This window comes from Anas platyrhynchos, chromosome 5, assembly GCF_047663525.1.
Source record: "Anas platyrhynchos isolate ZD024472 breed Pekin duck chromosome 5, IASCAAS_PekinDuck_T2T, whole genome shotgun sequence".
Lineage (NCBI taxonomy): Eukaryota > Metazoa > Chordata > Aves > Anseriformes > Anatidae > Anas > Anas platyrhynchos.
This window is the reverse complement of record NC_092591.1, coordinates 27,175,060-27,201,275: the sequence shown is the minus strand read 5'-3', so window position 1 is coordinate 27,201,275 and position 26,216 is coordinate 27,175,060. Positions and strand designations below refer to the sequence as shown.

Sequence of the window (26,216 nt, the reverse complement as noted above, 5' to 3'; positions counted from 1 at the left end):
ATTTTAAAAGATTTTTTTCCTCCATGTTTTCCTTAAATCCAAAACAAATCTCCAGTAAATCACAAAAATGTTTACTTGGGACTGACACATGGTGAAATTATATCTTCTTTTCTTAAAATTTCACTTCCATGGATGCAGTTCTATCTGTTCCTCTATCAAAACATGACAATGCATCTTGGTACTTTTAAGTGTAATAAAAATTTGTGGCTTTTAATTTGCTCTGTTAATTGCGTTCTTATAGTTGTGGCCTCTTGATTTTGTAGAGGAGAGAATGCCAGAATGAATGAACTGGCAATTTATAAAGTTTCATTTCTGGAATGCCAACAATCCTCCTGGTACAATTTAAAAGCCAGAGTACAAATAATATTATGAATATAGCAACATAATAATCTAATCTAAGTCAAACAGGTTTTTAAAAAATCACTTCAGGATTTTTTTTCACCTTGGCGGTTTGTCACATTTAAAAATACTGCAAATGGTTCAAATCAAGGTTGTTTTCTGACACAGTGCCAGTATTTGTGTAAAATCAACTGAACAAGATGCCTTGCTGAGGACTAGTGGTGAGCTCAGGAATAACAATGCCATTGAAGGAGAAAGATTATCAAGGGGGCTCTGTTTCCGTGATGCAATTATGCATTAAAAATTTTAATACTAGAAATGAATACAACTCATAGTTACTAACGTTTTGTGGGACAAAAGACTGAGGTGTGACTCTGCAAAAAGACTGACACCAGCTGCAAGCTAAGCAGCTGCAAACAATGGCATGCCCCGGTGTGGAGAGAAAGCAAGAAGGGAGGTCTGGGGATGGTGAGAGGCACTGAAATGGTTTCCTCTGCCTAACAGGGATGCAGAGTACTGCCAGGCCAAGCACCGGTCTTTGTGTTGATTCAAAATAAAAGCCTCCAAAGTAACCATTACTGATTTTTGGTTTGGTGAAAATACATGTAGGTTCTGTTGCACACTCTGCTAAAGTGTGTCTCTGTAGTGAAGAATGCTTGTGACAGGCTGGAGTGGATCCTCTCCAGGATGGGGAGATGATTCCTTCCCTGACAGTAATGGCACAGGCTTAGCTGGGAGATTTGGGAGGGTAAAAGGAACTAGAGTGGGTGTGAGAGATGTGGGATGAGCCTGAAATGGGAGTGCAGGTGGGGAGAGGAGGAGCAGGGGCCTTCGGCAGCCAGGAGCTGACCCAAAGCCAGACTTCAGAGGTGAAAGGTAAGAAGGCAGCTTCCCAGGGACCCTGAGGAGACCTGGCAACCACAGAAGGGGCCTGGGGGAAATGATCCACTCTTCGCCAACACAGCTGTAAGGGGACCTATTTAATCCGACCTTTGAAAATCAGCATGGCCCAATGGCTCTGCAGTTCCTCTTCTGAGAGCCACCCTCTTGCAAATTATTATTTTATATTCTAGTGGGTCTAGATTGGAAGTATCTGGTATTTTTTTTGGTATGGGAGAGCCCTTTTTGCTTTAAAAACATTCAGCTTCAGTGAACTGGCTGGGGATCTTGTCACACCATGTTTCTGTCACATCATAACACTGCTTTCCATGTCAGCTTGTACCAAATGACAGGCTCATAGAGAAAAAGGACTTTCCTCATTCTGAGATTTTGCTGGTACAGGTTTACATTTCCCTCTAAAAGATGGTACTGAGCCATTTCCAGCTATAGTGTGGACTGAACACATAATGAATTTGTATTTCCTTCAAAGCAAGCTGTGCAGATGAAGCAGGACCTGCTAGTCCAGTCAGGATCCATTAGCAACAAAGATTACATATTTCAATGTTCACTCTGTTGTTTTGACTGCAGGAACAAGGAGAAACAGTTCTTAATTACTAATAATTCTTTGCATGCATAATTGACAGACTATTTTGTTCAAATAGTTGGAGCTTGCAGTTTTTAAAGTGTTCCATGTACAAAGTATTCATCTCTTCTAGTAGAAATGAAAAACTTTGTTACTGTTTTGTTAAGAGAATCTTTCTTGTGTAAGGTAGAAGGTCTCATGAGGGAAGTAAAAACTAAGAATGTAGTTTGTTTTTAATCCTCTAAAAAATGCTGCTTTATACATACAGATAAATGTTCCTGAATTACCCCAGACATATATGCTAGAAGCTAGGAAGAGAATCAGGCCCAGAGATGTTAGAAACTGGAGAATTCAAAGGGAAAGATAATTGTATTTGGGAACCTCCCAGTATCTAGCAGCAAGAAGGACGTTACAGAGTAATGTGGGACTGTTCATCAGATAAAATAATGACTTATTTCATTAGGATTTTTAGGATTAGGAGAACAGACTACTTTGTTGTCATAAGTGTCATGGTATCCCAGGATAAATATCAGCTAGGTTGATCTAAGACAGTGGTAATACCACTGATCTCTCTGGTAACCAGTGATAGGACCTAAGGGAATGGCACAAAGCTGCAACAGGTGAGGTTCAGGCTGGATATCAGAAAAAGATTCTTCAATGAGAGTGTGGTTAGGGACTGGAACAGGCTCCTCAGGACAGTGGTCATGGCACTGAGCCTGCCATAGTTCAAGAAGCGTTTGGACAATGCTCTCAGATTCTGTGATTCAACGATACTCATGTCCATGATACAAAGAAACTACTTGCACTGAGTGTTACTCTGAAGTGAAAAATCGCCATCAACTGCAAGCTACGTAATGCATTAGTTATTAATAAAAACACATCAGACAAATTGAGCACTCTCTTGAGCTCTGAAAGCAAAATATGAGACCTGTGGGAAAAACTTCACTTTTTACTTTTTTTTTTTTTTTCTTCAGCTGTTTTTCCACTCATTGAGTTTGAGGGAGGGAAAGGTGAATTAATAGGCATAGCTCCTGTTTCTGCCAGAAATCTTTGTATGACCAGTAATTGAATACCTAATTATCCAATTACAAAAGTGTAGATGAAGGGTGAGAATGTGCCTGAAACTGCTTTTTCAGTTTAGGAAGGCTTAAAGGGGTATTATTATAAGCTAGTCTAAGCAGCACAACACAGGCTGCACAAGTGTCGCACAATGAACAACTTGTTACTGAAAATGCACAGGTGTCTTCAGGAAGATGTCCAATCCAATTCATTTGGCAATGGAGAACACACCCACAGTAATGCCACAGGGCTGATCTGGTTCTTGGTAAGTGGTCTTTAGATGAGCACTTTACCATACAGAGCAAGTGTTGCAGACTACAGAAATTCTTTGAAGGATTGCTAAGTCTACTTATTGAGGAAGGGTGTGATGAATGTAGCAGTTCTGGGGTAATACTAAAGAAAAATGGATTTATAGGACATACCACACACCCAGAAAAATATTCTGTGCCTTAGCCTGAAATGACTGCATCTGAAAATCTGAAAAAGATGGAGAACATTATCAAAAGCAAACAGAAAGTGGAACTTGGGAGAGCTAGAAGTAAGTTGGAGTACTTGGGGAAGAAAAGGTATCTGCTGCAGCCCTTGAGAGAAACTGATCTGGGGGAAAAGATAATTTCAGACCATAAAGCAGCAGTGTTAGCAATGATTTGCTGGCATAGCTACATGGCACTAGGCTAACCTTTTGTTTGCAGAACAATGCTCACTGAGGGTCAGATTAAACACTGTTTTTTAGCCAGGTTTATAGGATATTACAAGAAATCAATAGGTTAATACAGAAAAACATCTGGATACACAAAGGAGTGAAGACAAGAAGCTGTAAAGGTGTGGCAAAGGACTTGTAGCTGTCTTAGAACAGCAGTGTAGGGAAAGGTAGTGACTTGGAAAAAAATGCTTCAGAGCTGGAACACAAGAGGGTTGATGGACTTCTTTACTAACTTCAGAAATTTAAGCTGGATCTAACTGACACATAAAACACAGGAGTGGAAGCAAACTGTCTGTCAAGTTAGCCCAGTTTTAAGCTCTTTTTGATTTGCAGGAGTAATTCTAAGAGACACTGGGGTAGTAGTTCAAAACATCAAGCACTCTGTGACAAGGCTGAGAATGAGGTTAGATAATGGGCCGTTTTTTTTTTTTTTTTTTAAGGGAGTAAAAGCAAGCACTACAAATGTTAAAGGTAAGTGAGATGGTGCCCACCCCAAAGAACATACTGAAAATAATGAAGCTGTTCTCAGCATCATTCTTGTTAAACATCAGGGTGAAAGAATCTTTCACTAAAAGTCCTGAAGATGGTTGAGCTGTTTAAGGCAGGGCATAGGGTTTGCAGAATTTGAGGTAAATTTCTGGCACTTCTCATTAGGAATATATAAAACTGGCACTGGGGATCAACTTCTCACATTGCTTTAGAGAATTTGGACAAGGTAGGTCTGTACTTACCTTAGTCTGCCTATGAAGTCAAGAAGGTTAGGTGGGAGCATTTCCAGAAGACAGTTGAGCTCTTAAGTGAAGCGCATATCAATTTTCAGTAACTACACTGAAAGTTCACAGTGCTTCAAGTCCCAGTTTTGATTCATATTTATTTTGCCAGAAGGTAGATGGGATGAACTAAAGTCTAGCTACCCCATCTTTCTTCTACCCAGTCTTATCAATGGGAGACTTCGTTGGATTTCATTGTCAGAAGGATCAGTAATTAAATAATGTCCTTTTCTACAAGGAGTATATTTTTAAAATACGCCTTCACAGAAAGCAAGCTGAGTGAAATAATATAATCCATAAACAGAGAGCTAAACCTAAATGTACAGGAAGCTACCAGATTCCCTTTGAATGAAAAAAACAATTAAACGGTCCTAGAGGCTACTGATGAAAAGTGGGTCTTCACACCTAGAAAAAAATAAAGTGTGTAAAAAATTACAACCTTGTAGTTTCATGATCAAACCTTGGCCTACTTTTGACACAAAGCCAGTTGCCTGGGCACACCCTCTGTGTGTTACTTTCCTAAAATAGGAATTGGTGTTGTCAAAGAATTAAATGGATGTGAGAATAGCCTTCTACAAGGTAAACTGAGACTTAAAACCCATTGTTGCCCTAAAGATATTGAATAATCAGATCCTTTGAAGTGTAAAAACCAGAAAGATTTTCACAACTGATACCTTTGTCTTGGTGTCTTTGGCATATTGTCACACTTTTTCTTGTAAAAGATGTTTGGGATGCCTGACAGAAGCAAGTGTACCCCTTCAGGTTTGCAAATGACGTGTTATATACTTGTGCAAAAATTTTTATGAACTGAAATGTTACAATTGCATAAAGGAAACAGAGCCCTACCCTTATCCTTATCTGGGATCAGAAAGGAAATATAAACAAGGACGGAACGTGTATGTGAGCACACAAACCTGTGGAAGAGTCAGACACAGCTCTCAGACCACCCAATGCTCGGTCTTCCCCTTACCTGCAAGATAATCTCTTATTTGTCACATTATTTTCTTTTCTGGCTCATTACTAATCACATAACTTTCCCAAGTGATACTTAGACAAATTTTTCCACCTTCACATTGCAACTTTCTCATTCTAATTGTTAAGCTAGCACACAAACAAAATAGGTGCTGCATTCTTTTAAACAATCCCTTCTGTATTAGAGGGCATGTACAGTTCACAGACTTTGTTTTCAGCTCAAGATTGTAGATACTGGAATAGATTGATATCGGTACAGCACACTGCAGATAAAGCTAGAGGTCTGATTCCACAGCCAGGGGATCCACTCTAAGAAAAACTGTGGAAAAGGACAGTGTCTCTCCCCAAGTAAAAATTCAGAGCAGACTTCTAATGTTCTCCTCTTTGCAAACACCAATAATCATTAACAAAAGCCCAACAAAAATTTAGCCAAACTACATTAAGGTAGTACTGGGAATTGAGCTTTTCAAGCCATAAACTGATAGGCAAGTAAGTCAGAGCTCACGTAATGGCAACCCATCTCAGTTAACACCAGTGACATGATAATGTGTCTTCAGACTTGTTTACCTGACACAGTGCAGTATCTCTGGCATATATTTATTTTAGTAATATGGAGCAGTTCTTCCTGGTGTGCTTTCTCAGAACTGCTCAGCATATGGAGTACCATCATCTCCTGATAAGAACAGAATGGCTACAAGCTGAAACCAGTTGATCCCCGGCCTGACTGGCTCATCTGAAGACTGGTTCTTCTGGGGCTACCCTAGTAAAGTGGATGCTGGTGCAAAGAATTCATGCAGAAGGGAAGAAACAGTACTTAGAGCAATGCCAGTAATTTTTCTGGAGTTATGCCAGGAAAGTGTTTGACGTTCAGACTGGTCACTAGCTGGAAGAGATGCCCTGGGGCTACAGATGAGTGTTAGAGCATGCACACGTGAGAAACAACCACACAGCTGCTCCAGCAGGATCACGCCCAGGTTGAGTGCTCACAGGGATAAAACAACATTTAACCCACTGACTGTATTTACCCATTGACTGTCTGTGAGCTGAGGAAGCTGAAAGTTTGCATTGAAGTAACTTGGTCTTGCTGGCTGCATCTCATCTAACTAGGACTCTGCATCTATGAACAGAGGATGAACACATTCAGTTCAACACCTGGCCACTGGAGCTGGAAATAGTACAGCACAGGGTAGTTAGATACCACACTGAGTAAATGAAGAATCAGGCATAATCAGGAGTGGAGAAGGGGAACATGGGGTTTCATATGATCCTCTGTTCAATAGCCATCTGCAGATGGGAATAAGCTGTTGGTTCCAGCTCTAAGCTAAAACAATTTCACTTGCCTGCAAAGCAAAATGCATGCCAAAAATGAATAGAAAAGTATACCTTCAAATCAATTCCATTCTTAAATTCTGCATAAAGTCTCATCACCACTAAAATCATACAGGAGAGTGGACTTTTACGTGTACCTCATAAAATTAGATCACGTTTTATTGCCCTTCTCCCACCTGAAGACAAAGCAGATATGGAAAAGATTTCCGCTAGTATTCTAGCTAAGCCACCCTATTGAGAATGATTCATTTGCAGGGTTTACAGGAATTTGTATCTGACTACTTAAGAGCCTGTTTACTCTTCTGATGACGAAAGCACTCAAGAATGATTTCTTTCCCCTCCGGGAAAGGCAAGGAGGAAAGGAACGAATGTCCTTCTTTCTTGCTGCTGCACTTTGCATTGCAAAATCAGGCATGCACTTGATTTGTATCAGTAAGAATATTTTCTGGGCTAATGTGAAGTTTATATGTGAGCCTCAATGTCAAGCAATTGCAACACACGCCTTCCACGGGAGTTGCATTACACTGACAGTTATCTGAATTATTTGGGGATTCTTATCATTTATAATCAAGCAAACTGGTCCAGTGACCAGGGCAGAGGCTGGGAATGGGAGAGCTAGTTGCAATTCAGCAGCAGCACAAACATCTTGTTGAATGTTATTGCCCATGTTTCCCAAATATTTCTGCACGTCACTGTTCCCATTGCAACTGCTTACTCTCACTGTAATTGTTACGAACACTCAGTCTCTCTTTTACTCCTTTTAAATCAATAAAATAAAAACAAAGGATGATATTCATCTTCTCTGTCTTCAGCTGTCTAAGCTGGCTACCCTGGATCTCAAAATACCCAGTGCTGAGAAACTGATACCTTCACAAGGGCTCTTACACACCAGTCTAGGCTGAGACAAACTCTTCCAGAAAGGGGCTGGAGAACTGTTATGTTAAAACGAGCTGAGTTCCACAGAAGCCCAATAGGGGCTGTGCTAAGGCATCACAGTGATGACCCAATAAACATGGGCCTATCAGATAAGAGCAAAGAAATACGTATGTCTTTCAACTGCTATGCCTATTCAAAGTCCAGTACTCCTGCAATTTTAAGATCAGTAATACCATAATGAAGCAGTACACGTGTAAGTAACCTGACATCAACTACAATGATTTATTATGAAAAAGAATTAAATGAGAGACTACTTGGAACTCAATAGCTGCAACATTTTAAAATGGAAAGCTAGAGGTTAGCACACTTAATAGCTACTCTGTCAGTTCACAAGTATTCCCTCTAAAACATTTCCCCAAAGTCTCTACTTGGCAGGTTGTAGGACACTGCACTTACAGCCCTTAGTTCTCATTCAGGTCACAGAAAGACCAAGTTGTTCAAGCAGTAAAAACATCTTCCTTCCCTGCATAATCTGAAGGTATTGCTGAGCTTTTTTAACCCCTGTCGACGTAAGATACTGTCACAAACACTACGTCCCATTGAACATGCTAACTGGGAGTCAATTGTTTGTGACATAAATCATCATCACATAGCAAGATGTGGATCCGAACATCAGTCTCTCACGAGACACGCAGCTCCAAGTTTGAAGTTTGATGTTGGCAAATTACAAAACCCACCAGTGATAAAGACTCACTATAAGGGTGTGAATATGTTCATTTTCTAGCATGCATTTAAAGCACATTTTTACACTCCTGCTGTAGTGCTTACAGCACAGAAGGAGAAAAGCACCTTGCTTTGCTCCAGTGACCCAGACTGTCAGCCGAAGTAGGTGTAGAACCACTGGGGAGAACAAGGTGCCTCTGAGCTGAGTCCTGCCTCTCTGACTGAACCACACCTGTGGAAGCGATTGCTGTTTCCCTTCTGAGGGAAATGAGTTGAAGCATGTAGTTATGGTTTTATAATGCACACTTTCATCAGGAAGGACTTTTGAAAGGCATTGTCTGTCTCTGGAGTGCCTTGTAATAACCTTGGTTTATACACCAATATGAGATTAAAGAAATTAACTCCTTGCCCCTTTAGCAGCATCACTGAAACAAGAGAACAAGTCCTCTTTGAAATGCAGTTTATTCTACAAACATTTAGAGCAAAATCCTCAGCTAATTTCCATAACTGCATATAATACCAGAAGGAAAAAAGCACAGGAGAGAAGTATGGTCACTTCAAGGTTAGTCACAGCTGCTTTCTAAACTACTCACTTGCTAGGGAAGCATTAAATGGGAGCTGAAATGTCTCCTTTGTCTCACGTTCTCCTCTTTGGGCATTTGGTTTCCATACATCCACATTCATCTACATGCACATATGTGAATTCGACTGTCTTATGCTCAGAGCAAACCAGATCCACCTTCACTGTGTGACTCCTTTTTTCATGGCAGCAAATGCATTTGTGTTCCATTTCATTGGTCTCAAAGGAATACCTACAGAAATGAGATTTGCACATGAGTCCACCACCTGTTTTCTTCCCTATGTGATCTGTATTCATTCCTCCAAATAGGGGTACAACTAATGAAGAAAGAAACAAGATTTCTTATCTGTATTTCTGCTTATTCATAATGGCCTTTCCTCAGGATGCTACTAGCTATGCAGGGCTAGATCCTCTGAGTTCAGTGAGGAAAATCCCATTAAATTTGGTGGGTTTTGGATTAAGGACATTCTGGCAACACAGAAATGAACAATTCATGCAGAGACCAAAGAGCAGGAAGAAACTCCATCAACCCCCAGAGCTGTTCATAAATACACATAAGGACAGGAAGGTCTCTTTGCAGAGGGATCTATTATCCTAAGGTAAGGCATTCCCATCACACTAAAGGCATTTCATCACATTGATGACTGCTGCTGTTCTCACATCCAGTTTCCCAGTCAGGTCCTTTTAAACAAGAACCCAGGAAGACCAGACACTGGTGAAGACAGAGAAAGGTTTCCTACTTACACAGAATAGGTACTGCACGTCCCTTCGCAGAAGGGCATTGGGACCGGAACAGCAGACTTACAGTTGTTGTGAACAATATACTGCTCTTTCACATTGCGTTTGCATTTATGTGGCAGGTCAACACCTGTGTGGGAGAATATTTCTGTTACACTTCTTCAGACTGGGGAGCAAAAGAAGTTTTGAAAGACACCTGCTGGGAAGCCATGGGCAGATCATCTTAATAAAACCTCTTGTAGTTTAAATGCATAACAAAACAAATACACACACACCAAACACAAATAATAAATAAATAAGGAGAGTGCAAATAGGCACTAATTCAGCAAAAACAACTCCCCACTTTTCTAGATACTTTTCTGTTCAGGGACTGGCTCAAATGAAGACATGTATAAGTTCGTGTAAAGGTACTGCTGAACTAAGACCAAAAGGAGATATTAAGGTGTTTTTGTTGTTAAGTGCTATGAATTGTATTTGTTAACATTTGTGACTGTAACAACCTATATATTCTGGGTGGATGATGTAGAAGAAAAAAATCCAATTTTTTTTCCCATGTAACTTTCAAATGGAAAAATACAGAATGTAATTCCTACAAATTCTCTCATTGGAAGTATAGTTCAAACTAACAATATTTCAGTCTTTTAAAAATGCAGAAAGGAGATACATTTTTTAGTGTCCCCCTTGGAAGAACAAAGCAATTTTTGAGCCTTAGCTGTAAGGTACAAAACTGCTCTTCTGATACATGAACAAAGCCTTCTGGTCTGTTGAACTTCTTGGTGCATGCAGAAGAAGGGCTACAAGCAGAGGAGAACCTAGCAGTATTTTAGCAGGGAATCAACGATTTAATGCACTCACATGTCTTACAACAGCCATCTGAAGTCATGTCAACTGTCCCCTGTATTGAAAACAAAGAACCAGAATAGTTTAGATACTCTAGTCTAGCGTACGTATATTGCTAAGCAGCTAGTAGCAACAGAGGGTTCAGATACATACCCTCATCTCTAACCAACACATTAATTCCTCTTCAGACCTGTTTGCGTACCAGTTGTGTACAAAACAGCTTTAAAAATATCCTGCAGGGACTGAATATTCTTACAACTATATCCACTCATAAGCCAGGTGGAATGTTCTGTAACATATGCCTGATGTTATGCAGATCCTGCTGAAGCCAGCACGAAAGCCAACTCCAAAACCAGACAACGACACCTGCTCCTGGAATTGAACAGCCTGCAAAGCCCTTTCTGGAAGTTACTGGAAACCACTGGTCACTAATGCTCCCTGTTGCTCATTCATCTACCACTTACTTGCTTAGCCATGCACCCTATCACAGAAGACACTATGTTCATTGGTTCCCTGACAGGTCCATCTTAAGTCATCATTTCTTCAATTGCATTTTGTAACACTGGTGTTCCTTAAGTAATGAAAAGTCCCACCATGCCATTGCCCCAGCACTCCCCTATTTCAAGTTCCATTGTCTTACTTCACAACAAGTAAAATATGTGGATTTCTTAGAAAGTATAGCTTTTGTTATATTTCCATAGGACATTCCATTTTGGGCTGAAAAAGCACATTTCTTTCAAACAAAGATGATCAACTCAGAAAGGTCAAGAAACACTGATGTGACTCATTCAAAACTGTATAGAAGCCTCCCATACCATAGCACTGGCAGGGCTGATTTCAGACAGTTTTTTTTGTTTTTTCTTTTTTTTTTTCTTCCTGGTACTTAAATACTTACTGGGACACAGTTTGATTCCTCAAATGGTAAGCAGACCTTTACTGTACTAGTCAAGGAAAACAGCCCTCCTGATTCAGTGCACATGTACTGAGTACAGTTATCATATGGTGCTTTATAACTTTTTCCAACCTAAAAACAACAGAAAAAAATAAATTTCAATATAATATAACAATAGAACAATATATAGATATTATATATACAGATAGATATTTACTTATTTATACAATAAGTATAAATAGAATAATGCAATAGTAATACAGTCAATGAACTGGCAGAGGGGCTGGGATGTTCATATTATCCTCACAGTACTGAGATATCTGGAATTCACATCTACTGAGCTCACCCACATTCTGGTGGCAGAATGAGTATAGAGGTAGGAGCAGAAATGCTAAAAGACACTATCACAGAATCACAGAATTTCTAGGTTGGAAGAGACCTCAAGATCATCGAGTCCAACCTCTGACCTAACGCTAACAGTCCCCACTAAACCATATCCCTAAGCTCTACATCTAAACGTCTTTTAAAGACTTCCAGGGATGGTGACTCCACCACCACACTATGAAGTACAGAAGATGGGTCTGTTAATAGAGGTGGGATAGAATCTAACGGAATCTCACAGATTGGAAGAGACCTCCAAGATCACCTAGTCCAACCTGTGCCCTAACACTAACAAGTCTCCCACTAAACCATATCACTAAGCTCTACATCTAAACATCTTTTAAAGACCTCCAAGGATGGTGACTCAACCACTTCCCTGGGCAGCCCATTCCAATGCCTTAACAACCCTTTCAGTAAAGAAGTATTTCCTAATAACCAACCTAAACCTCCCTGGTGCAACTTCAGCCCATTCCCCCTCGTCCTGTCACCAGCCACATGGGAGAATAGACCAACCCTCATCTCGCTACAGCCTCCTATTTAAGGTACCTATAGAGAGCAAGACAGTTGCCCCTGAGACTCCTCTTCTCCAGGCTGAACAAGCCCAGCTCCCTCAGCCGCTCCTCATACGACTTGTTCTCCAGACCCTTCACCAGCTTCGTCACCCTTCTCTGGACTCACTCGAGCACCTCAATGTCCTTCTTTAGCGAGGGGCCCAAACTGAACACAGTACTCGAGGTGCAGCCTCGCCAGAGCAGAGTACAGAAGGACAATCACTTCCCTAGCCCTGCTGGCCACGCTGTTTCTTATACAAGCCAGGATACTGTTGGCCTTGGCCACCTGAGCACACTGCTGGCTCATATTCAGCTGACTATCAACCAATACTCCCAGGTCCTTCTCTGCCAGGCAGCTTTCTAACCACTCATCTCCCAGCCTATAGCACTGCTTATATACAGAACAAAAAAATATTCTACAGGTTTTGAAGTTTTTTAATAGATGGAAGAAAAGTAAAAACTATGAAAGGAAAATACTCTTCCTAACAGAGGTTAATGGATAAATGCAAAATTTCTTTGTGGTAACCACCTTTTAAGTGGAAGCATAAAAATTATATATTGGCACAGAAGAAGCTAGCTTGCAAGATTTAGCAAGGAACAAAAGGATGAAATAGAAAAGATGCAGAGCTCAGGAGCTACCAGAGAAGAAATAGCACATAAGAAAATAGCCACTGGGTGAGACGGCAGCATTAACTGTTCACAGCAATAGCAGGCTGTAATAAAAGCAAACAGCTAGCCTGAGGTTCAGTTCACGTCTCACAACACTATGCTGAAGAGACGTGGTGTATTACCTGGGTGTTACCAAGGTAAACTACACTGCAGCAGCTATGACATTTTCGATTTTTGCCCCAACAAATTCAGAACCAATGTTAGTACAGTTATATCAGCTTGCTCAAACTATTTAGCTTTGTATTTCTAGGGCAAGATAAATGACATGTCTTCCAGCATCAGAGCAGTGTCATGTGAAGCCAGCTCACGTATCTCTGCAAGAGCAGGGTTTTGCAATGTCATCATCCCCTACAAATTCTTTCCCCGTGCTGCATGTCACGAAGAGAGGGTGACATGATTTCCATTCCTGCCAAAGATGCATAATTTTAAACACAGCAATGTCTTCAAGATGCACACAGCAAGGAGCAGCCATATAAAACTTAACACTTACTTTGGAAATAGAGACATTTTAAAATCTTGTAAAGGTCTTCCCAGCTTCAAAATATATGACACTGATTTCAAAAAATGTTGAGGTCTTTTTGGATAATTCAGCTTTCCATGCAGAGCAAAGGAGCACTCACCTCGATGGTGACATTGCCAAATGGAAAATTTGCCACACAAGCCACTTGCTGGCACTGGCTGCAGCACTGACCCTCCTGTTCTACATAGCGGAAGCCCTGTGGAAATAAGGTCACCATTTAGCCATGTTACCTGCAGTCCTGTTCATGAAACGCTGTCAGATCACAGCCACGCTGGAGATGGCAGTGGAAATGAGTCAACCTTCTGGTTTCATTTCTGTTGCTGTTAGAAACCTTTTGGAATCACTTTAAGCCTGACAATTAAAGCTGATAATTTCTTTCCCATACTGAAGTTACCTCTGGGTCACTTCAGTTACCATATACACCCTGCCATTGGCTGCTCTTCTTTGTGCTAACACACAAGTTAGAACAAATAAATTAATTCATCAGGTGATTACTTGAAAAATCTACTACCAGCACTTGGTCTGATATGATTATTCACTAGAACTGTCACTGTCAGACATGTGAAGATAGTGCATCGGTTATTTCCTTCCCTGTGTTTTAGATATCCAGCAGTCTTTTCATGGGTCTATCCTGCTTCAAGATAAAGGTTAATGGTTTTATCCATTTTTAGGATTGGCAGTGGATCTAGCCTTATCTGGGTGAGAATAGAACAGAAACCATTCTTTCTTGCATTCAGTAATAGACTGAGCAGTTTGTGCACACACTCCTAGCTCACAAGTACCAAGCAGTGTCTGGAAACTCCTTAAACAACCGTGTGGTTTCCTTATAATCTTAATTTTGGAGCTGAAAACACCATCAACAGAACAACATAAACTTCATCTTTCAGCAGTCAGACGTCTCTCTAACGGGAACAGGTTTGCAATCACTTTCCTTCAGGGAATCTCTCAAAGGGTGACCTCTTAAATTGGTAGAGCAAAAATGGCCAGCATCCTAAAGAGGACCTAATAGAAAATTACATCCTGCTATCTTTTACTGAGGCAGCAGTTTTACTCCCACGGTTCTACCATGCATCCCCTAGCAGCCATTGTTTGTGGTCAGGGAGGCTGAGTGCGTGGTACTGACCTGTTGGCAGGTGGTTTGGCATTTCACTGGAACACACTGGATGCGGTTGGTTTGCGTCACAGCGTCCTGCTCATCTGTGCACACACAGTCCTCACAGGAGCTCTTAGGCACCACTGCCCCAGGCTGAAAAGATAAAGAAAAGCAGAGCGGAAAACAGGCAACAGCAAGAAATTGGTGGGTTGTAGAATAAACATAAGTCCCCTGGACTATCAAACATGAATGATTATGCTCAGGAATTATTTTTGGTAGAACTTCCTGAAATGAGTATTTTCAGATCTCTGACTTCAAACCTGACACTTCTTAGTATCACAAAATGAACGTGAGGCTGACATATTCAAGTGCACTGATGACATTACATGACTTATGTTGTCTTATAAACTCCAAACTTCAATTTTTCCTAAGTTTGACCTAGTAATTAATCTTACAACACCCAATGAGTTTTAAAATTTGTATTCAATCACAATTCTGACTTCTAGACTCTAAAACACAGGTAAGATCTCATTTAGTAAGCAAGCTACTGGTCTCTAGCATTACCTATTCATTAATATCTTCAGTAACACATTAGACTGCTGGCAGGGATTAAAAAAAAAAAAGGCAGGATTAAAGTGTACATTATTAAGTGTTGACAACAATAAGTTCAGAAAATTCTGATTCAGGCTGCATCAACCTGTGGAAAAAAATGTATGGAAGAAGACCTACCTTAAATTCAACTCCTTCAGAAACACATACACCTTTTGGTACTGTAAGAAAAATAAAATGAAAACAATGTACTAGGAATGATGTAGCCAGTTACTGAACTCATCTCTAAATTCTCACTGATTTAGAGAAGACAAAGAGTAGAACTGAGTCTATTTGCTAGCCTTCATAGCCTGCACAACAGAGGGAAAAACATGCTGTTAAATTGTTATTCTGAAGCCCACATTTAACATCTACTCAGATGTTATGCGTGAAGTGTGGGGTAATTCTATATCCTGGTATCTTCCATATGGCAAAAAAAAAATGTACTTCATGTAGTTACCCATGCCTGAAATTAGCTGAGCTTTATTGTTAACCACCTTGCTGGTCACTGAGAAAATGGGAAGTTGGGTCAGGTGTGCAATTCCAGAAATACAGTTTGACAGCAGAACTGTATGGCTTCAATGGAATAGAAATGCAGTATTTGTTCAATAACTTACATCCCAAGATCTCATTGAATATTAGCTACAGAGAACTTACATCACTTATTCCACCACCATAAAAATTTAAAGGCTCGAAAGGAAAGGGAGAGGCTACTTCTTGTGATATTGACTCATTCAGAAAAACTGAAATAGTTGAAGGAATAAATAAAATTTCTTAAGGAAACATGGTACTTACTACAGGAGAAGACAGGACAACAACCATCCTCAGATATAGCTACCACAGGTTGGAAACCTAAGTCACATGCTGTTTTGTTGATAACACAGGTTTTTATATCACATTCTGCAATAGACAATGGAGATAAAGTAAGCCAAATCATCCTGTCCAGCAGTTTTTCTTGCAGACCAAAAAGTTTGAACATCCAAGAAATAGGGAAGACATAAATGATTCTTGAACCAAACAGTTTGGAAGCTGGGACATGTACAAATAAACTTTTTCAAAGCTTGCCCTATTGTAAAGGTCTTCCCTGGGCATACAGTTCTGGCCCTTGTTCCTCTTTCTCTTCCCCCACTAGATGTCATTGCTAACAAACTAAACACAAACACGCTCACCTCAGAGAAAAAAAGGAATCGATAGGAAGAAAGAATTAGGGTAAAAGCAAATGAGAATGAAAACAAAACAAACAAACAAAAAAATGGAAGAAGCAGTGGATGAGGGCCAGAGACATAAAGGTAGGAAGGTGCAAGCTACAGCACCCTACCAGTGCCCACTACTCCCTCACAGAACCCAAAGGAGCCCAATGTACAGGAGCACAAAAAGATGAGGAAGAGAAAAACATCCCACCACTGCCAGGATCCTGCCCTGCATCCTCCTATGGGTGGTAGGAATGGCCAGGAGCTGAGCAGACTAATGAGGAGGTCCTGTGCTGTTGCAGGCATTTGGGACTAGAAGGATGCACATTGAATGGTGAGGGCAAACATATAAAGAAGCTACATGTGAGAGACAGAAAAGTCCATCCTTCCATATTGGATGGACCTATGTGCAGGGATCACCCCAGCATCTCAGAAGGGACAAGAGCCAGAGGATCCTGTGAACTACCTAGTGGTCCCCAATGATCCAAGTGGCATTTTCCAACTTAAATATCAAGTGGGACATAGATCTAATTTAGAATAGAAGCTGAACCAGAGGAGGTCTCTTCTGACAGCAAGAATAAATGATTAATCTAGTGTGTTTATTTGAATCTAGTACCTGTTGTGCTTTTTTTTTTCTTTTAATTTCACTTGAGGATCATCATGAGGCAAATGATGATGCCACGTGAATTGTCTACATACCACAGACTGTTTCTGTGCAGCATGGATCATCCAGACGTGGTTTTATTTTGCGTACAAAGCCCTCTTTAGTGCAGTTGATAGGTGGAGATTTAGCACAAGGCCGGGGGAAGCAAGAGATATTCAAGGTCACTTCATCACAAGCACAGTATTGACAGTCATGCTCCCAAGCTTCTCTAGGCTGTGAAAACAAGAGATAGTTGTTCAGAGAGCAAAATCTAGAAGCATTAGATTAATGAATGACTACCACAAAGCAGCACAGGGCCAGATTGCCCTATTTCATTATGTTGGAAAAATCAGAGTTCAAATCCCAGAGGGCAGAGAAGAAAAAATCCTGCCACCTTCCTTTGTAGAAAGGGAAACTTGTTACTTCTCTAGAAAAATGATTCCTACAAACTGCTAATTTTATTTCCGTATCTCTATTAATGAAATCCTGGAGTTACTAAAATCTGCTCTTTTCTTCCCCACTGTCAACACTGTTCACTAGTATTTAAGCTTAGAATTAAAAGAAACTCATGCAACCATTTTTACTGTAGGTCACAGCACCCAGCTATAGTATAAAGTTAGCATTTTCCTTTTTCCTACCTGTTTCACTGATCCATCTTGCGCAGTGCAACCTATAAAAAAAAATTACAGATTCCTTTAGTGATAACTAAACTGGGGAAAACAACAGAAGCAAGAGTACAGGAATAAAAGGAATCTGAGGAATGGACACAGAAAGATCCAGAGTGCAAAGTCACAAGTTGTGTATCCATAATATTTCAATATCCTCTGCCTAAATATCCTTTGTTATTTCAAAAGTTCCACTTTCTGTGTAAAAGTAGGGGGAAACGGTCAATCAGAAACATTTCTAGCCTAGCTAGAAACATTCAATATGAAGGTTTCCCCTATTTCCCCTGTATCCAGAACATTCCACTTATGTGAGCTTATAGTCTTATGACCCCTCCCCATCCCACTTTTTACATTTCTTACCGCAGACAGAAACACAAATGCCATCGTGATCATTCAGCAGAGTTTTTCCATCAGGGCAGTAGCATCCCTCAACAAACACATGTGTGTTATTTTGGGAGGGGGCGATGTCCTTTATGACTTCTCTGCACAATTAGAAAATAAACAGAAATGTGTGAGAGGCAGAAATTTGCCTGGGGCAAACAGACACCTAATACCCAAAGAAATGCCAACTTCCAGCCTTCCTTGGCACTTTTCAAATGATGGACCTTTGCCTTAGGACACGACCCACCTGCTGAAGCAAGTGTTTCTTTTTGCTTCTCCACATGGCTTGTAGACCTGATCCCGAGCACAACTGGCCTCTGTGGAGCATTACAGCACATGGGTTAGAAAGCCTCGGCTTATTCGTACCCTCCGTCGCACGACAGACACACAGCATGCACCAGTTAAGGCTGCCCTATGGGCAGCACAGCCCAGGCTCCAGCCCAACAAGAGGTCCCCACAACTTCAGCAAGAGGGGTTTAATGGATTCGTCAAGGCACTTGCACCAGTACCAGTGGTGTTTACCCAGGTCCACTGAGCAGGGTAAAGCAGGCAGAGAGAAGCTGTGCATTGCCATCTAGTGACGAAGCTGTATGTGACGCAAAGGGGAGAAAAGTGGCTAAATGTCCCAACCCATTCCTTTGCTGAGAGGTGCAGGAAAGACCACTGGCCTGTTTCCCACTTGTTTTGTACCATTTTTGAACTGCAACTCTTTTGATTAGCTCCTGTATTTCTCAGACCCAGAGCAGCTTAGGAAAGATTGAAGCCTGACGATGTGAAGGGACAGAAATGGGTGCGTGGGTGAGGAAAGAACAGACCAAAGACACTTCACCAACCAGAAGGTCTTTCTCTTTCCCAGGCTTACCACACTGCCCATTCGCCTGCCTCCTCCAGTCCACACAGACCCCGTGGAGCCCACACAAGGCCGCATATGTCTGCATGCTCTGGCACTCGGTGCTGGGGTGCTGGTCCGAGCAACCGCTGGCCACACAGGCCTCGTAGTAGGGCTGCGGGGGAACCACACTGTGGCACTCGGTCAGGTTCCTTCTCAAAGCAAGGAAACAGATATGGCATTTTGCTCCCTTGGACTACTTCCAAAGAACAATTCAAATCAGCCAATCCTCACCCAGAGAAAGCCTCAAGGTAAAGATACAACTACAAATTGCTCCAATAAGCAATACGCCCACATGCGTAGCCAAAACGATCCCCACCCAGAGAAGGCCTCAAGGTAAAGATACAACTACAAGTTGCTCCGATAGACAATACACCCACACAGCTTAATTAAGAAAGCTTTACCTCCCATTCTTTACAATGCCTTGAAACAAAGCAATTTTACATTGGACTGAGACCTGCAAAGAAGAATCTCCTGCACGGCTCACAGCTATATTTCTATATACCGACATTTTAATGTCAACATTGTTGGCAATCCTATTTTAAACCACAAAATTATTTTAAAAACAAACACACACACATGCTGGCTATATTCTGACTGTGGCTCCTATTCATCCCCAAAGCATTCAGATAGTGAATTATAGCTAGTTCCCACTTAACTTCTCCAGAAACAACAAGCAAAGCAAGTGCCAAGTAGCAGACAGTATTAAGGGAAGACAGATTTTGATCTGCAAAACTCAGGAACATTCATACATCAATTCAATGCTCACTTTTTCAAGGTACGCTAGAATTCATATTTTCATTGTGTCCCATAAGCAGTTCACCCAAGCCCTGTGGTTAAGCACAAAAATTTGTCTCTTTTGGGAGCTGTCTTACCAGATGATTTTACACAGGTCTGAAGGCTCACAATGCTGATGATTTTCAATCACAGCCAGTTCTGAGACACCTGAATTACAGTATCTGTTAGTAGGATCTGGGACTTTCCAATCTAATGCCATCTCTTTGAAGGACTCAGTGACCTCACCATTCCTTCTCATAGCATCATCAGCCTTTTGGTTGGTGCACGTACCTGGTAGCAATATAAAAGCAAGTGACAGTTCAAGGACAGCTGATGCTGATAAAACTGCTTTTACGCAAAACAGCAATACCTGGAAGGCAGTTCTTCTTGTGAGAAAGTAACACGCATAGTCCTGGATGAGTTCACAAGAACTTTGTAGGAGAAGGCTAGAAGAAATAGTTTGCCAGTTACTCATGAAAACCAGAACTGAGGTCTTGGCTAATGCAATCCTCATGAAGGCTAAAGAAAATGAGATGGTTCTCTCACAACACAGGACTCTCCAGATTCTGTATATTCCCATAGTGAGTAAGTAAAATCATATGATCAAGACAGAGACTTAGAGAAAGCTTGTCTCCATCCACCAGCAAATGTGGACAGAATGAAAGGAAGTGATTCAAAACTGTATCTTCTGACAGTACCTTTTCACCAATTAGAGACAATTTTGTTAAAATTTGTCAAACTTAAAAATCACTGGAGTCACAAAAGTTTAGAGTTGTTTACAAGTGGACAAAAGAAAGGAGGAGGAAAATTTATTGCATTCTTTACTGTCAGCTGATGAGCACACTCACCACACAGTCCCATGGTATTGTTATAAAACTTTCCAAAAGGGAGTTTTATGTAAAACGCAAGTCGACTGTAGGAGACATAAACTTCTAATTCTGGTATTTCAACTATGACGTAAAGGCCAGAACTGGTTATCCTGATACCATTCGTGGAAACATCCGGAACAACTTTCTTATCATTAAATAAAATCTAAAAAGAAGAGAAGCAAAAGGTCTCTATGAACATTCTTCTATTGAGTAAGATCCATAGTTTGTGTCTGGCAAGTAGAGCACAGATTCAGCTCTCAGATACACCAAATGAAGTCTGACAAAGGCAATCATTTAGGCAGTTCCCAGTGCTTCCTTTTTAATATACTCTAATTTATATTTGATTACTTCCATCAGAAAGAAAAACACAGCTTTCAGTTATGTGACAATTTTCCAAGTTTTTAGAATATACTTTTTTTTTTTTCCTGACACTAACAAAAAAGAGTGAGGGATGTAACTGCATTTCCTACCCATGCCATTTGTGATGAGCTTTGTCCTTTGTCATGGCAGAGCATTTGGCAGTAGAATAATACAGATACAGCAAAATAATTCTGAGGATTCATTTTAACAAAATACTTTACCAAGTTTGTTTCTTTTCCATGTTCCATTGCTTGTGTCAAAATAACAACAGAATTGGAATAAAAAATGAGAAGGGACATTGAACAAATTGCTCCATTAGTGGCACCACAGTAGTAGTTGTCTATGTGAATCCAGAAGTTGTGAAAGTTGTGATGAATTAACTGCACAAGGACGTATGTGCAGTTTTCTTTAAAATGATAATATGTTCCATCAAAAGTCACGTAATGCTCATTTCCCCATCCGCTGCAAATACCTGGAAGACAGAGTAGCACACTTTGAGTTTGACTTCTCAGCTTCAAGCTGATTTTAAATTTTATAATCTCTTTTGTTGAGAGCTGAAATGACCAGTTTGATGAAGAAAAGATAGCTTAGCAAGGACTCTTATCTGCTCTTAATAGCCAATGTTTCAGGTGGGAATTCTGCTCCATTACAACCTACTGAATCAATACAAAGATAATAAAGATGCTGATCACACAGATTTATCTTGTTTGAAGATGGGCTGAGAATAACATAAATTTCAGGAATTCACCTGCTACTTACACTGACACTCAAAGACTTCACAGCAGCCAGTTTCATCATAGTGTTTCATGAATGGGAAACCATTCACACAGAGTTTCAGTTGCTGAGGAGGGCAAGTCACACTGGACAGTTTAATATTATTTCCTTCTCCCAGGCAAGTGGCAATCTGGCAGTTTCCAAAATTCCATGATTCGTTAAACTATTGACAGATTGAAAGAGCAGTAGAGGAACACAGCAAAGTAATAAAAAATTTTAAAACCACACACACCTACCACCCTCCATTCATGTTCCTGTTTGGTATGGCGTTGCTATCTACTCTTTCTCTGTCAGATGGTATGAAAAGTATTGCAATCAACAGAGCTTTGACATTTTGTTTTGTTCTGCAACATTTTGTTGCAGATCTCAGCATTAATGTCCTGACCACTTGTGATGGTGGGACACAGACAGGTGGGCTTTCCTAGCCTTTCTTCAGCTCATGTGGCTCTGCCTGCCTACAGCCTGTTAGATTTTTCACTGAACAGCATAATCTTCAATTTATTCCCTAAAACATTTGAGGGCTTCTTCTATATTTATCAATCACCTAGTTCAGCCACAACTACAGACTAGCTGCAGCAGTGCTGACCAGCATCAGAGGAATCTACGTGTGGAGAATGCCAAATCTTGGCTGGAGGAAACACTGTAAAGAACCACACCTTCTTCTTTCCAGTCTCTCACCTTTCTAGGAGGAATGAGCCCAAGACAATCGCTCACAGGAGCCAACGTTGTAGCAGGAACTAGGCTTGTTGCACTGGAAGCAGCTGTTGGTGGACAGTCTTCAGAGTCTGGATCACAGATGTTGAGTGCCTCAGTTTGACCGACTTTACACTCTGCCCAGATTAATTCAATCTGACATGAAGCGTTGCAAATGGAGTAAGCACAATGACCCGATATATTCATTGGCAGAGAAACATTTTCTCCTGCAGGGCCAAAACCCAACAATCAGCACTGAATTGCCTATGAAAGTGGTAAATGTTTGCTGTGAACTCTTAAAGGCTATGCATCACAGATCAATCACATACTCAGCCCTGCATTTAACTGGGCTTGACTGCACCTGATGGCTACCTTCAGTTGTGACTGTCTGCAACTGTTTGAATTTAACAACTGAACCAGGGCTCAATTCATCCAAATGGCAAAGCCTGAGGGAGGGCCACAGGTGGCAAATCTGCAGTTCTTCTGCAGATTCTTCATTGAGTACACTGGTGAGAATTTAAAATGGTTGAAAATGAGTCCAAGAGGAGAGAATACCGAGTACATCACTAAGCGTATCTGGTCTTCACAAAGACCATGAGATAAATGGTTCAGGAGCTACTAAGATGAAAAGGAGCCTTCACTCCTCTATCTTTGGAATATGAATGTGGATTACAAACCTATGTTTGGGATTTGTGAGTCAGGGTTTGTGCTGGAGTACAATTAAGTTAGCATCTGCTCTAAGCTTCTTTACACCAGGGATATCCAAACCAGGACAATGTCACAGGGTACATGAGAACTGTAATTTTGAAGGTGTTAGTTACACTTTAAAGACATAACAACTCCATGTGTAATTGCAGTAGACAGAACCAGCACTTGCTGGAGCACATTTATCTAACATTACATCTTCTCAAATCAACAGTGCAGGAAAAAAAAAAAAAAAAAAAGAAGAAATTGCTTGGTTTCTCACCCATTTGTAGCAATTGTCCATTGTCAGTGCAGAAGCAGGGAGTGGTTAGCATTGATGATGGTGGTGCAGATGTTACAGGTTGCATATGTGGTTCTGCAGGAAAGGAAATCTATTAATGACCAGATCCTTTGCAACTCTACATTCAAGCCCTACGATGTCTATTACATTCTCTATGTTTACAAGAAGAACAAAATTATTTTATACCTTCATCACATTCTGTACTGGTACACACTAAAAACACCCTCTCTATGTACTTAAAACCTCCATATGCACACACTATATGCTACTAGTATAGTACACACACTCTTCTAGGTGTGTGTATCAGGTATTTTTTTGTAGAATAAAATAAAACCCCCTTCCACTATCTCTTAATATAATTCCAAATTAAGGTCTTATTGAACTTCCTAATCCTGTATGACTTCACCTGACTTTGGAGAAGTGACTTCCAGTGGCACACCGTTTTGTCTTTTAACATCTAGTTGTGAAGCATCTGTTGGTTTAAATACAGACAGATCATTTAGTCATTTAATGAAGCCAGTCTATAAGCTGTTTTGAATAATCCTTTCTTTCCTAGCTATTACCACATAACACCTGGAATGAAACATGTAAACACAGGAAACACACAGGCTCACCATCAGGTCTTTAACTCTTCCACTCACTTGAGTAGAGAAGATAACTTTTAGTTCTGCTTGCCTCACTTTGTATAATTTGTTACTGCAGGATAATACACTTTTTTATTTTTTGGAGGTAAGAGTAGTCTTTTTCAGAGACAGAGGAATCTTGTTACCATTACAGACTTGATAAAATCACCACCAAACCTTGTATAAATAGTACCTTGTGCTGGTGCAGATGGTGTGTTGCAAGGGATGAATGTTTTGATGATCTCTCCATTAGGACCACAGACAGCATTACCACACCCAACCTCATCTGTTTGGCCATATATAGTGTCATTTAAGGAATAAGTCTTCCCATTGTAGCAACAGAGGCAATCTGAGGCAACAAAAGAGCAAATGCCATCAAACCAGGGGATACTCTGTCATTATAAATGAAAAGAAAAACAAACTCTGTATTTACCGTTCTGTAGTTCATATAAGCAAAAGTGAATGATCTGACTGGAAAATATTCTCACTTTCTACTTGAGAAGTTGCACTGAGGGTCTACCTCATTTATTTAAAGTAAGTTGGATTTTTCTTGCTGATGGTGCTTCTTGGAGTCAGCTTGCATAGAGGAATTACTGGCTGCTGAAAGCATCAGAACTGGCACTGTTCTCACCCAACCTAGAGAACAGGAGCATTCCCTCTTGGCAGGGGATATGGCTGGGATTACTGCCTTGATGAGTGATAAGACACTGACATGTTTGTACTGCTCTAACACCACCTATTGAACTAGCTAGCAACATGCCTGCAGCAACATGTGATGTCTGGTCGTCTCAGTGTTATCATCACTCAATGAAAGGTATTCAAATGTTACCTTCAGAGTCTTCGGTACACAGTTTCTCTTCAGGATTGCTGAAGATAAAGAGGAGAGGAGTTGTTTTATTGCCTTGTATATGTGGAATAATATCTGTCAGCAGATGGTATTTACTTTTACAAAGAAGCCTGCTCCTTGAGGTTTTAACCATTATTGTCACTGCCATGATTTCCTATGAACATAAACCACACATTGCCTACCTTGCCCTTTCTAATCCTATTATTACCTCTCTTACCATCGACTGACCTACCATGAAGTGCAGTTGGGGAGGGAGACGCACTCCCTGCTTTCCTCATCAAAATATGGCTTGTCAGGACTACACTCTGGATAGCAGCCTGGAAAGTTAAAGTAAATGAATCAACTTTGTTCTGCTTTACTTGAATCTGAGGCAATCACATGCAGATTTGATCCCAAAATTAATATGATCCTGTATGAAAATTCTTGGTTTTGCCAATTATTTTTCTATGTCCTCTTTTTCCCTTTCATCTGGAAGTTGCAATTAAGTCTGTCAACAGATAATTATTCTTTGCAAATTTAAACTGAATGACCTTGTATCTCTGCCCAGTTTAAAGGCAACAGGCATATTCTGCTATGAATGGTATTATTACATGGGAAATTAGCCCCAGAAGAGGCATGGTCAATGAGTTTCTAGGGCAAAAGAGACACTCTTTGAAGGTCAGACAGCAACCTTGATGCTTAAGGCATTTAAAATCATACTATATCTTCAACTCATATCAACTGTATCAAAGTCAAGCGAGAATTACCTTCTAAACTATACAGCAAGTTCCCACATTTTCCTTGTGGGTTCCTGCAGGTCTTTAGACAAGGTGCTCCACAGGGTTTATAGAACCACTCGTGTTTGTCAGGTGGATTGTAATAATCACAGAACACAGCTGGAACAGAAGAGAAAACATCCAAATCTCAGACACTGGGAAGGGTTCATTTTCTAATTCTCACAAACAAGAGCTCATTAAGTCACAGGCATGCAGAGGTATCAGAATTCTGCTCTTCTTCATTTCCTGTGCACCTGAACACATAGAACAACATTTTTCTGCATGCATTTTCAATGCAATACTTACGGCAAATGGCAGGTGTTCTCCAGTCAATACAGACACCAGCTCTGCTACAGCTTCTTGAATAAGCAGCCACCGAGGTACAAAAGCACTCACAATCTCCCACACTGTCACAGCCACAGAAGTCAGAAATACAAGATTCATAATACGGTATTGGATTCACCTATCAAAATACCAACAGATCTGTTATCACAGATGTACCTCCTGCACCATGTTTTAATGAGAGAAAGGGCTTTGAATTTCTGCCATCCACTGGCAGTTTATTTGGCAGAACTGTTTGTGACAGTCTGGGATTGTCATGAAGGAGCTAGGACATTTTGCAAGAGTTGTTTTTGTATGTTCACCTATCTGTTAGACTTGGACCTTAAATCTTCTCATTC

General features: G+C 40.6%; 1 protein-coding gene across 5 annotated transcripts in view; it reads right to left on the bottom strand.

Annotated features, from left to right (window-relative positions):
* Positions 1-8,679: 8,679 nt before the first annotated feature.
* The window catches only part of LOC101797179 (mucin-5B), a 45,680-nt gene continuing 28,143 nt past the window's right edge, over positions 8,680-26,216 (bottom strand). For 4 of the 5 annotated variants that reach the window (XM_005024514.6, XM_038180390.2, XM_038180388.2 and 1 more), the window contains 25 exons: positions 25,843-25,999; positions 25,528-25,656; positions 25,014-25,098; positions 24,764-24,801; positions 24,128-24,283; positions 23,718-23,783; positions 23,294-23,386; positions 22,312-22,553; positions 21,619-21,796; positions 21,081-21,331; positions 20,479-20,662; positions 19,729-19,921; positions 18,827-19,005; positions 18,212-18,281; positions 17,944-18,065; positions 17,557-17,588; positions 16,975-17,152; positions 15,881-15,985; positions 15,227-15,267; positions 14,528-14,650; positions 13,505-13,600; positions 11,287-11,415; positions 10,407-10,446; positions 9,558-9,681; positions 8,680-9,045 (listed from right to left, as the gene is read on the bottom strand). In XM_005024514.6, coding sequence (XP_005024571.5) covers positions 8,871-9,045; positions 9,558-9,681; positions 10,407-10,446; positions 11,287-11,415; positions 13,505-13,600; positions 14,528-14,650; positions 15,227-15,267; positions 15,881-15,985; positions 16,975-17,152; positions 17,557-17,588; positions 17,944-18,065; positions 18,212-18,281; positions 18,827-19,005; positions 19,729-19,921; positions 20,479-20,662; positions 21,081-21,331; positions 21,619-21,796; positions 22,312-22,553; positions 23,294-23,386; positions 23,718-23,783; positions 24,128-24,283; positions 24,764-24,801; positions 25,014-25,098; positions 25,528-25,656; positions 25,843-25,999 — 3,186 coding nt within the window. In that variant the 3' untranslated portion in view covers positions 8,680-8,870. The remainder of the gene's footprint in view (positions 9,046-9,557; positions 9,682-10,406; positions 10,447-11,286; positions 11,416-13,504; positions 13,601-14,527; positions 14,651-15,226; positions 15,268-15,880; positions 15,986-16,974; positions 17,153-17,556; positions 17,589-17,943; positions 18,066-18,211; positions 18,282-18,826; positions 19,006-19,728; positions 19,922-20,478; positions 20,663-21,080; positions 21,332-21,618; positions 21,797-22,311; positions 22,554-23,293; positions 23,387-23,717; positions 23,784-24,127; positions 24,284-24,763; positions 24,802-25,013; positions 25,099-25,527; positions 25,657-25,842; positions 26,000-26,216) is intronic. The other variant, XM_072038508.1, reaches the window with a different exon arrangement.